The sequence below is a fragment of the Argentina anserina genome, chromosome 5 (genome assembly GCF_933775445.1).
Source record: "Argentina anserina chromosome 5, drPotAnse1.1, whole genome shotgun sequence".
Taxonomy (NCBI): Eukaryota; Viridiplantae; Streptophyta; class Magnoliopsida; order Rosales; family Rosaceae; genus Argentina; species Argentina anserina.
In genome coordinates, this window is record NC_065876.1 from 27,182,083 (window position 1) to 27,200,777 (window position 18,695).

General features: G+C 42.3%; 4 protein-coding genes across 6 annotated transcripts in view; 2 read left to right on the top strand and 2 right to left on the bottom strand.

Annotated features, from left to right (window-relative positions):
• LOC126796238 (14-3-3 protein 7-like) overlaps positions 1–16,268 on the top strand; it is a 294,280-nt gene extending 278,012 nt beyond the window's left edge. For 2 of the 3 annotated variants that reach the window (XM_050523010.1, XM_050523011.1), the window contains exons 2-8: positions 12,960–13,037; positions 13,566–13,872; positions 14,299–14,386; positions 14,507–14,616; positions 14,738–14,886; positions 15,759–15,793; positions 15,906–16,268. In XM_050523010.1, coding sequence (XP_050378967.1) covers positions 12,971–13,037; positions 13,566–13,872; positions 14,299–14,386; positions 14,507–14,616; positions 14,738–14,886; positions 15,759–15,793; positions 15,906–15,911 — 762 coding nt within the window. In that variant the 5' untranslated portion in view covers positions 12,960–12,970 and the 3' untranslated portion in view covers positions 15,912–16,268. Of the gene's footprint in view, positions 1–12,929; positions 13,038–13,565; positions 13,873–14,298; positions 14,387–14,506; positions 14,617–14,737; positions 14,887–15,758; positions 15,794–15,905 lie in introns of all 3 variants that reach the window. The other variant, XM_050523008.1, reaches the window with a different exon arrangement.
• Positions 1,476–3,915, top strand: LOC126796236 (5'-adenylylsulfate reductase-like 4). Its single transcript, XM_050523006.1, has 4 exons — positions 1,476–1,942; positions 2,433–2,620; positions 2,730–2,854; positions 3,203–3,915. Exons 1-4 carry the CDS (start codon positions 1,769–1,771, stop codon positions 3,655–3,657), a joined length of 942 nt encoding a protein of 313 aa, XP_050378963.1. The 5' UTR covers positions 1,476–1,768; the 3' UTR covers positions 3,658–3,915.
• On the bottom strand, positions 4,549–7,235 carry LOC126796240 (uncharacterized). Its single transcript, XM_050523013.1, has 6 exons — positions 7,102–7,235; positions 6,770–7,019; positions 6,510–6,665; positions 6,095–6,200; positions 5,869–5,983; positions 4,549–4,809 (listed from the first exon to the last, which is right to left on the bottom strand). The coding sequence occupies exons 1-6, from the start codon at positions 7,147–7,149 to the stop codon at positions 4,774–4,776; spliced, it is 711 nt and encodes a 236-aa protein (XP_050378970.1). The 5' UTR covers positions 7,150–7,235; the 3' UTR covers positions 4,549–4,773.
• A 116-nt stretch (positions 16,269–16,384) lies between the features above and the next one.
• On the bottom strand, positions 16,385–17,933 carry LOC126796235 (uncharacterized). The gene is made up of 4 exons (XM_050523005.1): positions 17,238–17,933; positions 16,798–16,890; positions 16,645–16,712; positions 16,385–16,549 (listed from the first exon to the last, which is right to left on the bottom strand). The coding sequence occupies exons 1-4, from the start codon at positions 17,865–17,867 to the stop codon at positions 16,396–16,398; spliced, it is 945 nt and encodes a 314-aa protein (XP_050378962.1). The 5' UTR covers positions 17,868–17,933; the 3' UTR covers positions 16,385–16,395.
• Between the last annotated feature and the right edge of the window lie 762 nt (positions 17,934–18,695).

Here is an 18,695-nt window from a genome sequence, read left to right on the forward strand (position 1 = left end):
TTTTCAGATAACTTCTTCATATAACTCCCCACACGTGTACACTGGGTGGTGGTTGTTAGTATTTAATAATGATTTCTTCGTTATCTGATAAGTCAACGAATCTACTTAGTGATACATTACCATGTAAAGGTTCAAAAAGTCCGGTGGATGTTATGTTATTGCTCTCCAATGGTGGTCCTGTCAAATGAGATGAATATGTTTGTAGCATAATTATTCTTATCAAATCGGAACTCAAAATGCAAGTAGCGTTATTCTGCATGCTCTTTTTCGGGTGGTTCAATCGATTGGAATGTATATGTTAGTTGGAGGTTTATATTATTTCCACTTCTGTTGGAAGGTTGCACTCAACATTTTTTAGTCTCTTGGTAGGTTCCGATCAAACACAATAATGCGTAGGAGTCATCAAATTGATCATTACTAAAATAGAAGTCCACTAAAAACTACTAAAATATAAACCAAGCATCGAGTTCTCCATTCCCACATAGCCTGGTTGGAAGTTCCACCTCGATTGATTTATCTATGATTTTGGTGTGTGCCGAAAAGTTAATTTCCCAAATAGGTTGTTTCTGGCAGTAAGGTTCTGACATTTTAGTGAAAAACAATCGACATCATTACTTCAACTAGGCAGACAATGTAAACTTTGGAAAGCCTTGTCGAGAAATGCTTCATTGTGAGGATTCAGAGTATTTTGAGTCTTGACTTGATGGAAAGGATATGTTCTGGTATGGTCTTCTTACCTAGCTATTCCAAGTCTAAAACTCTTCCCTAAACTCCGATCGCTCTATACAAGTTTATCTACAAGTAGCAACAGAGTATGCCAATGTGTTCGTGCTCGTCATTGTCAAGAGATTGAAATTAAAGTGAATTATATACTCACTGCACATCCTCTCTCTCTAATGGAGGGATATGCACACGTCCATAGATCAAACGACAAATGTCGAGTCGGGCATCTGATCGAGCTAAACAGACCAAAATACGTAGTTATTCAATAACTGGGACAGAATCTAATGACGAACCACCTATTGCCTCAACGCATGTTGCTATGGAAAGGCACAGCCTTACCCTGGCAGAACAATGAGTACTACTAATAACGAACCACCTACCTAAATCCAGCCACACACACCCATCTAACACAACAACTCGAGATAATTTGGATTAGTTGTACTAAACGAAACGAAATACAACTGAAAAGAACCAAAATTTGTTTTTTTCGTTTTTTCTTTTTCTCTACGAGAAGAATTACGAATGTGTTGTGAGTCAAATTCACAAACTCCGAGTTTCAGAAAGGAGAGAGCGGTGCCGCTACTCTGCTAGAGCAAATGCAACTAAGCACTTATTGGGTAGTTTTGAATTTGAAAATGATAAAATTGTTTTTGAAAAATAAATATCCATGAAAAAATAAATAAATATAAATGGGATGTGGCTAAGTGGCTAATAAGGGTGAGCAGAGACCTCTCTCTCTCTCTCTCTCTCTCTCTCTCCGGTCCTCTTCTTCTTCTTCCCCAATTCCTGAAACCTCCCAACATTAACAGACAGACCCAGTTTTCCAAATCAACCCAAACCCCTTAACTCCCCCTTTCAACAATTCCCACTATCCCTAATCCCACCAATCACACTCCGCCATCTCACCTCCCCCCTCTCCGACGCTATAATGCGCCGGGCCATCCCCTCCGCCGTCGCGCCGGTGTTTCAAGGCAGCTCCTTTCTCTAGAGTCTTCTCGATTTTTTTTTATTCTTTTTTGGTGAATTCGAGGGGTTGGGGGTTGAAATGGGGATTAGGGTTTGGGGATTTGGGATCCTGATATTAGTCTCATGTTGCTGGCTAACGTCCGCCGCCAAGCCGACGACTTGTCCGACGGAGTCCGCCGCGGAAGCGATCTTTGGGTTTCGAGATTCCGTTTGTGCAGTTAACGGCGTTACCAGATCCAATGGTGTTATTGTGGTACGAATCTTTCTTTGTTTTTATTAATTTTTTGATATTTTTTCTCTTTTTTTGGGGTTTGATTATGAATTGTATTGCCTTTTGATTCTGGGTTGGAGTTTTTTGTTCAAAGATTGAATCTTTTTTGCTTTTTTTTTTGTGGGTTGAAGTTGAAAATTAAGAGAGTGATCATAAATTGGAATTGGGTTGATGTCGATTTTCGAACAAAGCTGGCTGCTTATGTAATTAAAGCATATTTGTTCGGTAAAGTTTTGTTTGGGTAAGTAAGAATAGTACATTGCTCTATTCTCTTATTGGTGTTGCTTTGTTTCCCAATTTTTGTTTTAAGACTTTTGTTAAGGACAAGAGTTGAGTAGAGTCGGTAGGCATTGATAACTTGCGGCTGAAAGCAGCTTATTTATATTGTTGGTAAAAGAGCTTTGAAGTTGCTTTGGTTTTTATGCATGTTTTGTTGGTTCTGATTTTTTTACATTGTTTTGCTACTTTGAAGGGAGATGAGGTTTCATTGCAGAGGGCGTTGAATCTGGTTCACAAGAACAGTCATGAGTATGTGGCTGTGCTCTTCTATGCATCTTGGTGTCCTTTCTCGAGGATGTTTAAGCCAACATTTTCCGTTCTGGCTTCTTTATATCCTTCCATCCCACATTTTGCGTTTGAAGAATCAGCCATCAGGCCAAGGTTTGTTTATACTTGCATGCACCGATGCACTGAGACACAAAAGTAGATATTTATGTTCATATTATAAAGATCATGTTACGTATTACTGAGGTAGAATTGATTTTGGCAGTATACTTTCAAAGTATGGAGTTCATGGCTTTCCTACTCTTTTGATTTTGAATTCTACAATGCGAGTGCGATACCAGGGTGCCCGTACTGCTGGTTCTCTAATTGCTTACTATAGTGATGTTACTGGTAAGGCTTTTCTGTGTTGTACAAGTGTTGGTCCAAACTCCACAGACTTTTTTTTTGTACTCTTAAAACATACGTCATACAGAGAACTGTACCTTTCGTTCTAATTGTGCATCATGTTGTTCTTAAGTTTTCTTGTTACTGAGCGTGATAACCGTCTTTTTATTGTTGTTACTGCCGGACCGTTTGGGATTTGTTTTAGTTGTTTTGCATGATCATCTAAAATATGTCTTCTTAGGTTTCATACTCTTAATTATGTTGTCTTTCTTTCTCATTTGTATGTATATCAAGGAAATATGTTTTTGTCACTAAAATCTCTAGCTCTCTACTCACCAATGTGCATGAATGCAGGCATCAAGACAGTCTCTTTGGATCAATTGTCACTGGAAAGAGCTGGACATCCATCAAATCATGAGAAAAATGATAGCAATGAGCAGGAAAGCTGCCCCTTTTCATGGGCAAGATCTCCAGAGAATATGCTTCGGCAGGAAACATATTTAGCTCTTGCCTCTGCTTTTGTTATCCTGCGGTTGCTCTACATCTTCTTTCCCACTCTTATTTCACTCGCTCAATGTGCATGGAGAAGGCATATTCGAAATGTAAGATTCTGGAGCTTATTTGAGCACCCTGTGGCCTATCTAAAGCGAGCAGTGCAGTTATTCAACTCTTTAAAGGAGCCTTGCAAAAGGAGTAATCTGCAGGAAGGGGCAATGAATGCGCGTGTCTGGGCTTCCAAGTCGCTTGCTACAGTTTCCATTGGGGATGCAAACACCAACCGGGGTACTGCAGTGACTGAAACTCGTTGATTGTTAACAGATTGTGTTGTGCAGAAGCTTTTGGTGTTCGAAGACTCATCTGATCACCATTGTTCAAGGTGTGTTGCAACAGAAGGTTAATTGTGCCATTGTATCATGTTTCTGTAGCAGTTCATTCCTTGTTTGTCCATATTTCATAAGCTTTATAGGTTACACTATGTTTTACATTCAAATTGCTGAATTTGGATCGCAATTTTTGAATAGGTTTAATAATTAGTAAACTTTTCGTGTGCCCACTATTATGTGATACTGTCCAAGTGTCTAATGTTTCTCAGAGGGTGCATTGTAACTTGCTAATTGCTGACCATTCAGTATTAACTGCAGCAGTTCAATAGGATAGAATCTTATCAATGAATAGATGGCTCAGGATCCACATGCAATTATGGTTCTATTATTGATGCAGTCACAAATTTATTCCTCGCGTCAGAAATTTTATTGCGACACTCGTTTAACTTCACGTCTTCACTCAAAATGGGGAGGAATTTCATCTAGTCAAAACGAGCACAAGATGCGTGGCTCCACGCCATTATGGTTCAGGGCTTCAGGCAGAAGAAAATCCTTAAGTGCTATGGAGCTTGAACTTTCCTCAACTGTAATATTAATTGTTCAGTGAATCATTGATCTAAACCACTAGAAGCTCCCAACAAGCATGGGAACCATAATAATTATTGTTCCCGTAGAGTTAATTCACTGAAAGGCACCTGCAATTCCAGCCAAAGGACTTGAAGGCTATTCAACTCAGAAAATTACTCTGCCCAAAAGTTGATTTCATAACACTAGCACGAGGACTGATATAAGTAAAATGAGATGGGAAGAATGACATACAATCCATATCATCAAGAAAAATGATAACATGTTATTGGGGTTTACGTATATTGGAAACACTGACAACCGTCAATTTGGCCAACAGAGCTGGCTGCATACAACCATGTGTCTTTTTCTCCCATCACATTTAGGAGAGTGGGAGCAACATACTATATCATCTGGTTTAAGCAAAAGAGTACCCGCTCCAGCTAAACATATCAAGCGGGGACCTACTCAGCACTGTTTCAGTTGACAATCAACAAAATGGAAGACGTCTGCAGTAAGATTCCAATCAGCAGGGCACTACTCATCCTCCACTCCAACATCTTTATTCACAATCTGCCAGGAAAACGTTTTTCAGGACTGGTATACACAAGGATACTTGAGATATTTATCTATGTACGTGTATTTCTTTGAGCTAAGAATTCATGAACATTAATGTTACTTGCCACAGACATCTAGACCTGATTATATTAACATAAGCTAAAACAAGTGCAAGTCACATAGGTGCAGACGATGAGACACTTTCAGCAAAAAGGCAGCAATCAAGAGAGCAATACTTGTACTAAAAAAAAAAGAGCAAACTTTTTCCACAACTGTAGCACTACATGCTTTCTCTTTAACTTGAAAACCCAGAAGGTGATATTTGATGTCAAAACTGTTGCTATCAATGAATGAATCAAAAACCTTTTCCCAGTGGCATATGCTTAATTATAGGACTATGAGGCAATCTAACCATAGGAATGATGACTAAGCTCTTCAGAAGTAATTCTAGAAGTCTGCTAGTCTAAATTGCCATTACCTCTCCTTTTCCCTCATACTCTCCATTTGTTCTCATCATTAACATCCCCCACTGAAGAAACTTACAGCAATCAAATACAGTTGCGCTGTAGTCTTCCTATTACTAACATTAAAGGCAATTACCCAGGAGTTAAACAGCTGAACCAAGAAATGAAATTTTCCTCATTTTCTTCTGCTCCAGCTTACACAATTAATTCCTCTAAACATGTCCTAGTGTGCTGGGGCAGTCAATTGACTAAAGTCTACAAAACCCTTAGAATCAAAGGTAAAGGATCCAATATTTTACTTTCCGAATTTGCTAAATTTGAGCTCTACTTTTCAGTTTTTTTTTTCAAAACTTCATTAACTTACGAGGTTGTTTTCATGCTTCCACTAACAAACTATTCAATTTCCATTTTCCTTCTGTCAACAATGTCATTGTGCTTCTAATGACCTTATAAATGAAAGTGTAGCTCTGTTTTTCATTCAAATAACTGTGAAGTTAGGATGATTGATTCATCTAAAACCATATTTAGTCTTGTTGATATGAGGAATGTGCACAATTAAACAAACAATAAAAGTATACTTCAACATTACCAATTGGATCTCTAATTATACCTGTGATATGTAATCTTTCAAGTTTGCAGTAACTTGAGAATCCAAAGCTCTCTCAGCAAGCTCATATATCAAAGTATTGCCTTCAGGTCCACTTTGTTTGTCCTTCTGCAAGTACCTAGAATATAGAAAGATACTTGAGACAGATTCTCATAGTTGATCAACATTATATTACAGTGACGTTGCAAATAACTGCAAATAAACAAGCCATTATAACAGAAAATCTAACCTTTGCTGGACAAGTGCCTCCAGTGCTTGCTTTGTGTTTCCTAGAACTGGATGGCTTTCATTGGTTTCATCCAGTCCTATCCGCTTCAAATGTTGCCAAAGGTTCTCTGCAGCTCAAGGGAAACAAGAGTAACTTCTCCCACAAAAAAGAAAATGATGAAACAAAACACGAACAACTGCCTGGATTGATTTCAGTAATCTCTAACAAAGACTCGTGTCGGGTCATGATCTCTGATCAGTCATATTTTCCTACACAAACTCATTCAATCAAAGATGTCCGGGAGGAGTTCGTAACCAGACCATTTAATCTCATAACCACAAACAAACTGATCAACTATCTATCCTGACATCTCCTATTCAAACCATTCCTAACTCTCGTTAACGATTACTAAAACAAAACCAACACACAGCCATACCTTCAGAGATTTTACCACCCGAAATATGCACAATGCTCAGCACAACAAAAGTAAAACCAGTCCGATGAGCCGTATCAACATCCTCAACATACTTCTTGTACACCTCAGCAGGCAGCTTACTCATAACAACATAAGTTTTCGCCGCCTCCGCCGCACCTGAACCAATCAATCGATCATTCACCCACACATCAAAACACACCGAAAACTCAAACCTCAAAAGTTAGCTCTCAAAATCGCAACCAGTGTCATGATCAACTCACCTTGTTGCGAACTCCGGCCCTGGTGGTTATTGGAGGAGGGCCGGGCCCGCTGAAGCTCCCGCATTTCGTACCCGAAAATGGTGGAGAGCTTTGTGATTGCCTCGTTGATGATCATCACCGGAAGATTCCGCTGGCGGTAGCTTTTGGTGATGAGTTGGGTCAGCTCCTCTCGCCGGATTGGGCAGCCGGAGTTGTGGTGGGTCTTGAAGAGCACGTAGCGGATGACTTCGGCGACGAGCTTGTCCTTTTCCTGGGAGAGAAACAAGAGAAGAGAGAATGGTGAGGTGGGTTTTGGTAAAGGTGGGAGATTTAGGGTGGAATTGGGTGCGTACCTGAACGGAGATGTCGAATTGAGAGAGATCTTCAGCGTTGGTTGACATGGTTCAAGTGAATTTTGGGGGTTTTGGGAATTGGGGGTGTGATAAACCCTAGAGAATCAATTTCCCCCTTTTTATCTTGGCTCAGTCTTCTGGCGGGAAAGTCTGTGTTTTTTGCCGACGAGAAGGCCGACGTATACACACTTTTATTTTGGGAATTTTAATTTTTTTTTATAAAGAGGAAAGTCATACACGTTTTTAGAGCACCAATGAGTCATTGACTTAGGCCACCCCTTTAATGAGTTGATCTCTGGTTTAATCTCCTCATACTCTGGCCGACGGACCAGTTGTCGGAGACTTAGAAGACCCAGAGGCAGCCAAGCCGATCTGGTAGCCTTTCTGCTTGCTCAGGTACTGTCATTAACGTCGCCTACGGTGGCTCGCCTAAAAGATATGTGCTATGTACTGACACACATTCTCATATTGAAGGAAGAGCCAAACACATTTCTCAATGCACCTATACATAGGCTGCCTAAACCACCTAAAAGAGGTAACATATTTCTAAGTCCTTAACTATCGAATTTATTCCGTACCGGATACTAATTTAAGCTTCGAATGGTCAAAGGTCGGCGCACCGGCCATTTGATTTTAACTTCTGTTGTGTGCAGTCCCACTCAGCTGACACATTGGAATACAAGGCTACCAGAAGCTTGATTCCCTGGAATTGGCTCCCGTAACATTTGGGACTAGAAGGAGGGTCCTCGTGAGCAAGAATTTTTCAGCTTCGCGCAATGGTGATTCCGAATGAACAAAAGAATCCATTATCGCCTCACCAGCCCCCTCCCCGGGAGGCGGACACAGTGTTTTCCCTAAGATTGTTCCCATACCCGCAGCACGGGGCTAATGGGCCATTCCCCGACTCCCAGACCACGACAGGGGGTCGTCCCGAGTACATTTCACTGACTCCTAGGCCGCACTAGAATTGGCACTCCACACATGCCGCCTAGCACGCTCAACTGCGCTAGAGAAAGAACAACAACTTCTCTGAACTGACCTTTGCAGGCCGCATAAATGCGGATAAAGCCCTGGTAGCGGTGCGACATCGGTTCCACACCCCGGATACACGGGCACTGGTCGCGACAGAAACACCAGCGGCCCCACAATGTCTGGGGCCACAACCCAAGACAGTGCTAGTCATCGAGCCTCTAATCAATGCTCTGTTGGAAGCCCCCCCTGGCGCCACAATACATAGACCTGGAAGCGAGGAATCCCAGTATGGACCAGAACGACCCGAAGGTCCTGGTGGGCCCGCCCATGTAAGATCTTCAGACTCAGCTCCTACTGTGCATGAGTGATAATTTCGAGCGGCTAACCGCTTGACCTCCAGGGTCGATGGGAATAAGGCTAAGGGCACGCCCCATCCCTAGCACGGGGGATATGGCGGCCGAGTCGGCCCATTTGCCCAGCTGGTGCAAATGAAGCGATTCCCATTGGGGGATAAACCGCTCAAGGTTACTAAGTACAATGGGCGTTCTGATCTGTACACCAATTTGAAAACTTCCAGTCTGTGTTAGCCAGCACGCGGTACACGGACGCTCAGTCGTGCCCCGCCTTCTAGTAAATGATTATCGATGAGGCCTTGGGTTGGTTCCTCATTCTCCCCTCGAACTCGGTGGATAGCTTCAGTGAACTTACGAGCACATTCCTGCGTCCGGGTCACCTCTCCCGCCCTCCAGGCCACCTCTTCCGTCATTATTTATTCTATCACAAGCCCATTTCCGGGATGCTCCGGCTCCTCTTCCGGATTCTCCCCACAACCTTCCTATGAGTCGGTCACAGCCACCATCTCGTCTGGACAATCCGTCATTTCTCCCCTCTTTGACCCATCCAAGGGCTTCCCACCCTGCCCCACCCTCGACTGGCCGCATCTTTTACTGCTTCAACATAAGGCACATGGGATAGAAGCCATCCTCCAACTTCTCCGGCACCGCGGGAAAGCCCTTCCTCGCCTCCACATCTATGTCATTCAGACCCCACTCCAGGAAGACGTCCTCGATCCCCTGGACCACCTCTTCGTCCGTCATCATGTCGTACGACCCGAGCTCCTTCCTCTCGGGCAACTTGATATCCACCGTTGCTACAGTACACCATTGGTAAACCCCGACACAAACAACAAATAATAAATCAGACCAAGAGCTTGTCCACCCATCTTAGCGGCCGATTTGACAATGTTATAGGCTTGGTATACGCCCACCTGCTCCTTAAAGGCGAGCATGCACTTCATCAATCGCTTCTCCATCATCGGCGACAACTCGGTCCGTATCGACACTACAAAGCAACAATTAGCCTCCGGGTATCACATTATAAAAACACAAAAAAAAGGGAGAGACAACTTACTCTGCGGCTGGAAGAACCCGAAACTTGGAAAATTATGGTATCCTTCTGCCACGGCCCCTCCACCACAAACGCTTGCTCCCTCCAGTTGGTCGGGGTGGAGCTTGGGGCTCAAATAACAACGGGGCATACTTCGTCCCATGAGGTGCCATCCGAATGCAGCCCCCGCTCCCCCGTTTCGGGGGGGGGGGGTACTTCAGCGCCCAGCAGGCTAAGAACTCCTGCCAGCACGGCTTCCCTTACCTAAGCGTCCGGAACACCGCTATGCTCCCTAGCAGCTGCAGCCACATGTTGAGCATCACCTGCCTCGGGGAGATGTTTAGGCAGGACAACAGGTACTTCACGCAAAACGTCATCGGGAAAGTAAGCCCGTATGACAATGTCTGCTCCACAATGCAACACGCCCCCTCCGGCGGGATATGAAACAACTCTCTTTTGGCCAATGGTCTCAGAATAATTTCGACCGGGACGTCGTAAACCTCCAGGATGTTCTTTAACTACTTCGCCGTCACATCACGATCGGGCGGATCCACCCTCTTATCCCCCAGCCACCATCGACGGTCGTCGCCGCTGGTTCTCGCCACTTCGTTTCCTCCCTCTGCCATTTCGATACCTTGCAACAAAAGACCGAGAGGGTTACTTGACAACCTCACATTGCTCATATGGGACACTCCCAATTCACACTCTCCGCACCTCACAACCTGTTCCGGTGTGTTGGTAGCTGGCGAATCGATGTGTGAGTCCTCAGATCCGCAACTCTCAACAACCTCGACCGACTTTTCCATTTGTTACAACTCCTACACCAACAAAAATTAGCTCATTAATCCCATCCCAAACTAGTAAAATGAAAAGACACGGGGAAAAATACCTTCGGTGGTTGTGGTAGAATTGAAGTAGCGATTCCCGTAGTTGCAAACGTTGGAGTCTCTACTCTTTTCCAATCACAGTTGCCGGGAATTCTTCTCTTACTCTCCTCTCTCTTTTGCTCCCTCAACACTTTTCACAAATGAGAAGCAACAGTTCCATTTCTCTATATATAGCCGTTAGGGATGATCTAGGCCATCTACCCAAAAAGCCTCCAGCCATCGAATCAATGCCATGTTCCCCACTACCATAAAACCGCATCGGTTACCCACCCCATGCGCCCCACGCACGCACATTAACTAGTAAAACATTGATCCCTCACATTTCCCCATACACCATCATTTCCGCTGAAGTCACCGTCGCTTCACTTCCTCAAGGGACCCACACTTGTTCTCTGTATTAATTTTCCTGACCCCCGGGATGAGTTGGCCACTCGCACTGAGTGGCCTCAGTCGTTGCCGCGGGGACATTCCTCGACTGGGGACTTTGGGGACTCGCCATGTTACTCCGGAATAAGGAAAATCACCGACCCGTGCCAATCTCCAGATCCATGGATGCTCTGAGCGTCTTAGTTAACCCGCGCGCCTAACCCCGAGATCCTTGGTCACTCTCCAAGTCCAGGGACGCTCCGATGTTAGTTAACCCACGTGTCTAACTGCATTTGTTAGTTAACCCTTGTCTAATATTGAGGTCTCGGCCATTCTCCAAGCCCTAGGCCACACTCTAGGTCGACGACGCTCACGCACCTGGTTAACCAATGAGTCCAATGCGGAGGTCCTGGACCAGATCCATGGGTGCTCTTTACGGTCAGCACCTGAACCCAACATACCTAGGTCACGCCAGATCCATGGATGCCCCGATCGCGCTAGTTAACCCATGTGCCTAGTCCCGGGGTCCTAGATCACTCTCCATGGCCACGTATAGGCCGGCCCGGGTCCCGAGTAATTTGAACTAGGATATTTGTGTCGGAAATAAAGATATGAAACTCCCAACCCAAGGAGTCTCCTCGACCGGGGACTTGGGGACTTGTTAACACTACCCATTGAATTGGGTGATCTCCGGCTTAATCGCCTCCTACTCCAATCGTCGGACCAGTGGCCGGAGACCTAGAAGGCCCAACAGGCAGGCAAGCCGATCCAGTAGCCTCTTCTCTTGCTCGGGTACCGCCATTAACGCCAGCCATGGTGGCTCGCCTAAATGATGGGCGCTATGTACTAGCACACATTCCCACATCGAAGGAAGAGCCAGACGCATTCCCCAATGCACCTATAAACAGGCTACCTAAACCACATAAAAAAGAGGTAACGTATTCCTAAGTCCTTAACTCTCAAACTTATTCCATACCGGATACTAATTTAAGCTTCGGAGGATCGAAGACGGCGCACCGCTGACCCTTTGCCTTTGACTTGTGTTATGTGTAGGTCTCACTGAGCTCACACATCGGAATACAAGGCTATGAGAAGCTTGATCGCTCGGATTTGGCTCCCGTAACAATATCCTAAGATCTACGGTAAGTCAACAGTTAATGCAAGAGTAAGTACAAAAGAGACTGTTTTTGTTCCGGATGGAATAAAAAAAAATTTATAAACAAGAACCTCTAATGCAATCTAAAGAGAAAGCATCAAAGGAAATAGCTTTAGATGAATGATGAAAATCTGAAATCCAACTACTAACCACGTCTTTGTGACCTAGAGCAACAACATAAAAAATAATTTCTCTCCATATATATGTCTGAACTCAATGTTGGGAAAGAAGATAAAAGAGAGTTATGGATAATAATTCTTGAAGAATGTTTGGAACTCATCTAAAACGGAACCATGATAATTTAGATGGTGCCTAGGACCATCGACAAGATTAGATTTTACCTAAAATACTAGCTTTACAGCAAAAAAAAATTAGATTAAAAAAATAAATAGACTATAACTAACTATAGAACTAACTAAATCAGATCTAGAAAATCTTAAGTGTACCGTATTTATTTAATTTATATTCAGGCCTTATTGTGTATTTATATATTTTTTTTAATCAGAATCATATACCATGTGTTAAGATGAACGCGGTTCACCTAATATGCTGTGAGACCAGCCCAATATGCCGCACTATGGAAGCTCAATGAAGCTCAGCACTCGGTCGCCATCGGCAAACCCTATCGGCCATCATCGCCGCCTGCACCACCACATTGATTCAAGTCATTCAACCGATAGGAAATGAAATTCACAAACGTTAAAGCCCTCTTGGTTACAGTGACAAACAATATTGTGGACCAAGCTTCCACCATTGGGTGCGCTGCAGTGCCCACCGCCCACCACTCTTGGTCTTTCTATTCCTATCAAACAACCCTTAATGGTCGTCACATTCAACATCGCACCAACTCCTACTACTCTATGTGACTCTCGTCCGTCCAAGCCCTAACTATTTCACCCAACACTTTGTCTTTCACAAAAGAATCCAAACATGTCACTCGATCGGTCACTTATACTACAATCCATACCACTAGTTAATATCATGTCGTACATAAACCCCACTAAAGAACCAAACTCATTTCATAGTTGTATCACTCTCCAAATTGCCACAAGCAGAGTTTTAGAGAGAGAGAGAGAGAGAGAGAGAGACTTTCTTTATAGCTATGGAGAAAGATAGAGAGAGCGAAGTTTACTGTGCCAGACTTGCTGAGCAAGCCGAGAGATACGACGGTATGTATTTTCTTTCGTTCTTGCATGCACATCTAATTGTCATCTATTCTTCTTTCTCTCCAAAAAAAAAATCTACTCTTCTTCTTCCCTGATCAACATGTGATATTTTAATAGCTTTCTAGTTATTTTCTTTATTTCGATGGATTGATTTAACTTTATAGTATTGAGGATGAGCTAATCAGGTATTACTATATGCTCGTTAGCCATGGCAAGTAACTCTATGCATTGCTAAGTTGGACAGTTTGTTACCAACTTCAATTTACGCTAAGTAACTTGGGTTGCTAACTTGGTGCTTTCCTTGATCATATGAGAAATTAGAGGATATGGAAGTTTGAAATGCTAATATATCTTCATTAGTTTTCGGCTGGTAGCAAAGAATCCGTGATCTTTGCAAGCAAACACCTAAACTGTTGAATGCTAACTCTCATATGTGTTCATGTATTATTGTTGTACAATATGTTAGGGAAACCAGCCAACAATTGGACATATGCCTACTGCATCAATTATAATCTTATTTTCTTGTTTCAGAGATGATTGAAGTAATGAAAAAGGTTGCTAAGTTGGATGTGGAATTGACCGTGGAAGAGCGAAATTTGTTGTCTGTTGGGTATAAGAATATGATTGGGGCAAGAAGGGCGTCATGGCGGATATTGTCTTCCATTGAACAGAAGGAGGAAGCAAAGGGAAATGAGGAGAATGTGAAGCGAATAAAGGAGTATATGCAGAGAGTTGAAGATGAGATTGCAACAATTTGCAATGACATGTTATCAGTCATTGATTATCACCTCCTTCCTTCTTCAACAACAGGGGAATCTACTGTATTTTACCATAAGATGTGAGAATTATTCTTTTTTCTTACTCCCTATAAAGTTACTAATCAGTTGAAGCAAAGCATAATGGTAGTTATCAGATATGTAGCGGGAGATTCAACATCTTTTAGAGAAAGTTAAATTATTTACATATCCTGCAGATATAGCACACCCAAATTACACAATATCGTCAATTCATCATCAAATGCCAATTTGTGTTCTTTTCTGGAACTTGTGATTTCACTAAATAGGGTTGTTACTTTGGTGCTAGTATTCATATTGTTTTAAGTGATTTTTTGTGTAACAGCTTACAAGGGATCTTCACTTTAACGCATGTTCATCACAACAGATTCCCTTAGAATCAAATCATGTTATCATTTCTTTGTCAACAATTGTGTGAATATATGTGTCCGGATTAATATTAGCATTCTGATCTTATTCTGTTGAGGCAGGAAAGGAGATTACTATCGATATTTAGCTGAATTTAAAGAGGGCAATGATCGTACAGAAGCTGCTGATCAGTCTCTTAAAGCCTATGAGGTATGATAGATTTAGCTTTCTTTGGTGTAGCCATATATCACCTTGTTCTGTTTTTCTAGTTGGTATTCTTATCTTCTGACGCAAAGAACAGATAGTATTGAAATTTTACGATATATGCAGGCTGCCAGTAGTAAAGCGGCCTCTGAGTTGCCACCAACTCATCCAATAAGACTTGGACTGGCTCTGAACTACTCCGTATTTTACTATGAAATTCTTAAATCCTCTGAGAGGTTGCTAAAATGTTCCCCTCCTGATTATGCTACATTCTTCAGTATTTCCTTTACATTAGTGAGTCGCCACTTGTATTTTTTCTTTCTTTTTGAGTTTTCTCATTGCAACTACACTATTCAGGGCATGTGATCTTGCTAAGCAGGCATTCGATGATGCGGTTGCGGAGCTCGACGGTCTTGATCAAGAATCCTACAAGGACAGCACTCTCATAATGCAGCTTCTCAGGGATAATCTCACATTGTGGAACTCAGATCTGCCAGAGGGAGGAGGTAACCTTATAAAAGTTATGAGTCGTGTCATTTCATTCCACCTTATTATTCAGTAGTAGAAGCTGTGGATTTCTGAAGTCTATAATATATTGCAGATGGGGGCAAGGGGGTTTTACATAGATTTACTCTAGACAAGGATTAATATGCCTTCTTCTTACTTCTTGCAAATATAGTGCTATAGTTATTCTAAGTCAGTGGTGCCATGTATCTAGCTTTCATCTTTCTTTCTAGCTAGTCATCTCTTTTAACTGTGGTTCTCTGACTTCTCTTACATTAGAGGACATGCTGGAATGTAAAAACAAAAACAGTTTGGATTAGGGCCTCTGGGAGTAACTTCTGATCAAACTTATTAGTGAGATAGGGTACCTCTTCTGTACGTAGGTTGAGCGATTACTAGCAACAATGGGGATAGAAATAATCAACATATATTCTATTCCACTGAGAGGAATGTTTTTTTTTTGTTACTTCTAAATGTACCCAGCAAACTTTTAAGTATAGTCAGATACGCAAGTTTAGGTCAATCCACATAGCGTACTTGCCCACGAGCTTACACGGGCATTGGCATGCACTTTATACTAATGTCCAGAGATACAAAAACTTATCTGCGTTGTTCATCAAACCAACAGAAGACACAGCCAGCAGCCTAGACTGATTCTAGAAACATTCAGGATTGTCCTCAACAGCATGCATCAGTGCATATATAGTGGATGTAAAATTTGACGGACTGTTCTTGTTTTAGCATGTCTGTTATGTGTGTGTGTGTGTGTGTGCGCGCTCTTTTTACACTGCTGCTTGGTAATGGAAACGAATCAGTTTTGTTCTGAGTTCATGAATTTGGCTCATAATCATTGACTTCTTCATTGAATTGCCAGGTGGGCACGCTAAAGTTGATCAATCCAAGCTAGAGGTAAATAATTATTATGTCATGACTTGTAGAAGTGCTATTTTCTGGTGTTTGGAAAATTTTATTTTTATATTTCTTTCTTCAGTAAAATTATTCATTGGCTTTGATTTTGCAGATATAGCCATGGGGTGATAAGCAACAATTTGAGACTGGCTTTGTCCATGAAGCAATGTTGGATATCATGTTTGTAACAAAGATACCAACTAAGAGTTTGTATTTCATGTCAAAAAATAATAGAATCCAAACATTTGTGATGCTGGTGGATTGCTGTGGTCCCATATAGTTAACCTCATATAAGCTGTTTGTGACTTTGATCTAATACACCTGTATTCTTGCCATCATGCTTGAAATCTGGTTTTCTTTCCATATACGACCAACACCTATAGCTTGTCAGGCCGGTTCATTTGCTTCATCATGCTCATGAAATTGTGCCTATAAATCTAGATGATCAAGGGTCTTGACACTTCGAACCTGATAATTATTTCTGTATTGATTTGGATAAAGTTTATATTCAGCAAATACAAAACCCCGAGAATTATCTCGTAAATGAATCACATGTCAGTTTGATGGTCAATGGTCGATCAAACACAGTGAACAGCTACATGTCAGCAACTATTGTTAGCAGATGGACTGATTTGCGAGCGCTTGACATTGGTTAGGAATGACTTGATCTGCTTGTTGAACTCCTTCGATTTTTCTGCATTTATCGCGTGCCCTGCATTCTTGATTATTGCAAGCTGAGCATTGTCGCCCAAGTGCCTATGTTTCAAATGAATCAAAAATTCAGGAACTGTAACTATATATAAAAGCAGGTATGTATGCACTTTGTCAAGGCTAGAGCATCAGAAACTCACATTTTCAGTTTGTAGGCATATTGTAATGGAAATAGATGATCATGCTCTCCCCAGATTATAAGCGTTGGCTGTAAGAGGAGTGAAACGTGTCTGAGAGCGATGCTTATCGGCATTGTAAGTAATCCAGAAACGAAATCAACTATGAAAATGAACCTGATGGATCTTAGGAAGGTCTGAAAGTTTTCGGTTTTCAGGGATGGCAAGGATCAGCTCTTTCTTCTCTTGAACAAAATCTTTGAACACTGCCTGCTCATTTGACGAAGTTTATATTTTTTTTTTTTGGTCAATGACCAAGTTTATATTGTCAACATAATATGTGTTCATGTTGGCATTTAATCAATCAAAATTGAGAATTTAATTTTTCATTTTAAATTAACTGCAACAATCAGTTGCAGACCAAATCAAGAGGACCATGTACTGTCTGTCATACCAAATCATGTTGACCACTTGGTCTTATAAAATCTTTTTTTTTTTGGTCATGTATAAAATCTTCTTTATTCCAATACAATATACTAGTAGCTGATCATAGGACCATGCATATATTATTGTCTACTCCTATCAAAAAATTCAATAACTTTTTTTAACAGTTTTACCTCGATGAAATCCCTGAGCAAGCACGACGGCAGAAACCCCAACGGCGGCGGCCGGAAAAATGTATGCTTAACCAGCTCCCTCAGCTTGCTCGGCGTCTGCGGCACCAAAATGCTAGCCGCCTCATCCAAATCCGACACCGTAAACACCCCTTCCCTCAGGTCCTTCTCCTCCATGCACACGGCGGCGCAGCATATCACGACCCTCTCCACCGCCTCCCTATACTGCGCCGCCAGCCTGTACCCGACGAACCCACCGTAGCTGAGGCCCACGAGGCTGAAGGCCCTGACGGAGTGGGCCTCCAGGACCCGCATGACGCATTCGGCCTGGAAAGACTCGGAGCGGTCGGGGAGGGTGGTGGAGGAGTCGCCGAAGAAGAGGAGGTCGGGGACGTAGACGTTGAAGTGAGGGGTGACGTGGCGGATGAGGTCAGCGAACTGCCAGGTTGCGTTGGGGCCGAGGCCGTGGAGGAGGAGGAGGTTGGGCTTGGAAGGGTTGGGGGATTTGGGGAGCCAGCAGTGCATGGTGGTGGCGCCGTCTTTGAGGTCAGTGAGGGTGGAGCGGAGGCCGGCGCGGATGAAGTTGGAGCGGAAGCAGGAGTTCTTTGACTCGGCAAAGCTGAAGCATGGCATAGTTTCTTTGGATAAAGTGGTGGAGTTTGCTTTGGTTTTGGCCTTGTGGATGTTAGGAATAGGAGGAGCTTGAAATAGTTGGAAGTGTAAAAAGGAGTGGATGGAGAGTCAGAGAGTGATCGAGGTTGAAGCGTTGAAGAAGAAGGACAAGTGAGACTTATATGAGTAGGTGGAGGAAGTTGGGACTTTTCTGTTGGAACAGATTTAATACGGGCATAATTTACCACAAAATTAAACTATTTCTCATTACCATTTCACGACTCCTATTTTTAAATTAGACACTCAAACATTCATTCTATCATTTTCTCATAAAAATATTTTTATTTTAGGCATTAAAGTCGAATGAAATTACAAATTGTCAATGAAATTCTAAAAACACTCAAATATTCTCTCATTTCCATTTAAGTCTCCGGTGAGTTCTCATTTCCATTTAAGTCTCCGGTGAGGTCCCAGCGACGTCAGAATCTACTACAACTAATAAAAGCTACTATTACTGACAAAATCTACCGAGGACCTCCATCAAGATCACAAAACTTTTAAATTAGCTCACTTGCCACCTCTAAATAGCATAGAGGAGTGAAAGATGACCGTCAAATCTTCAACGGTATTTTCTATAACAAATATACAAGATTGAATTAAAAAAAAACATGTTTTCTGTAGCATGCACGATTCCTGGTGGAACTAATAGTAATCGTAGTAGCACAGGTCTTCCAATGTTCATGTAAAAAGATGTTCAGGCTCTTTCAGATGTTATATCACTCATTTCTTCTGCAACTTTGGTCATTACATTCCTGGGACTCCTCACATCACGTTATGCACAAGAGGAGT

Coding starts and splice junctions, on each gene's coding strand:
- LOC126796236 (XM_050523006.1), top strand. CDS start 1,769: ATGGGGATTAGGGTTTGGGGATTTGGGATCCTGATATTAGTCTCATGT. Junction 2,621..2,729: donor GAATCAGCCATCAGGCCAAG/GTTTGTTTATAC, acceptor TGATTTTGGCAG/TATACTTTCAAAGTATGGAG. Junction 2,855..3,202: donor TTACTATAGTGATGTTACTG/GTAAGGCTTTTC, acceptor GCATGAATGCAG/GCATCAAGACAGTCTCTTTG.
- LOC126796240 (XM_050523013.1), bottom strand. CDS start 7,149: ATGTCAACCAACGCTGAAGATCTCTCTCAATTCGACATCTCCGTTCAG. Junction 6,666..6,769: donor GGGCCGGAGTTCGCAACAAG/GTGAGTTGATCA, acceptor TGATTGGTTCAG/GTGCGGCGGAGGCGGCGAAA. Junction 4,810..5,868: donor TGAAAGATTACATATCACAG/GTATAATTAGAG, acceptor TTTTCCTGGCAG/ATTGTGAATAAAGATGTTGG.
- LOC126796235 (XM_050523005.1), bottom strand. CDS start 17,867: ATGCCATGCTTCAGCTTTGCCGAGTCAAAGAACTCCTGCTTCCGCTCC. Junction 16,891..17,237: donor TGCTCAGGGATTTCATCGAG/GTAAAACTGTTA, acceptor TCAAATGAGCAG/GCAGTGTTCAAAGATTTTGT. Junction 16,713..16,797: donor ACCTTCCTAAGATCCATCAG/GTTCATTTTCAT, acceptor CTCCTCTTACAG/CCAACGCTTATAATCTGGGG.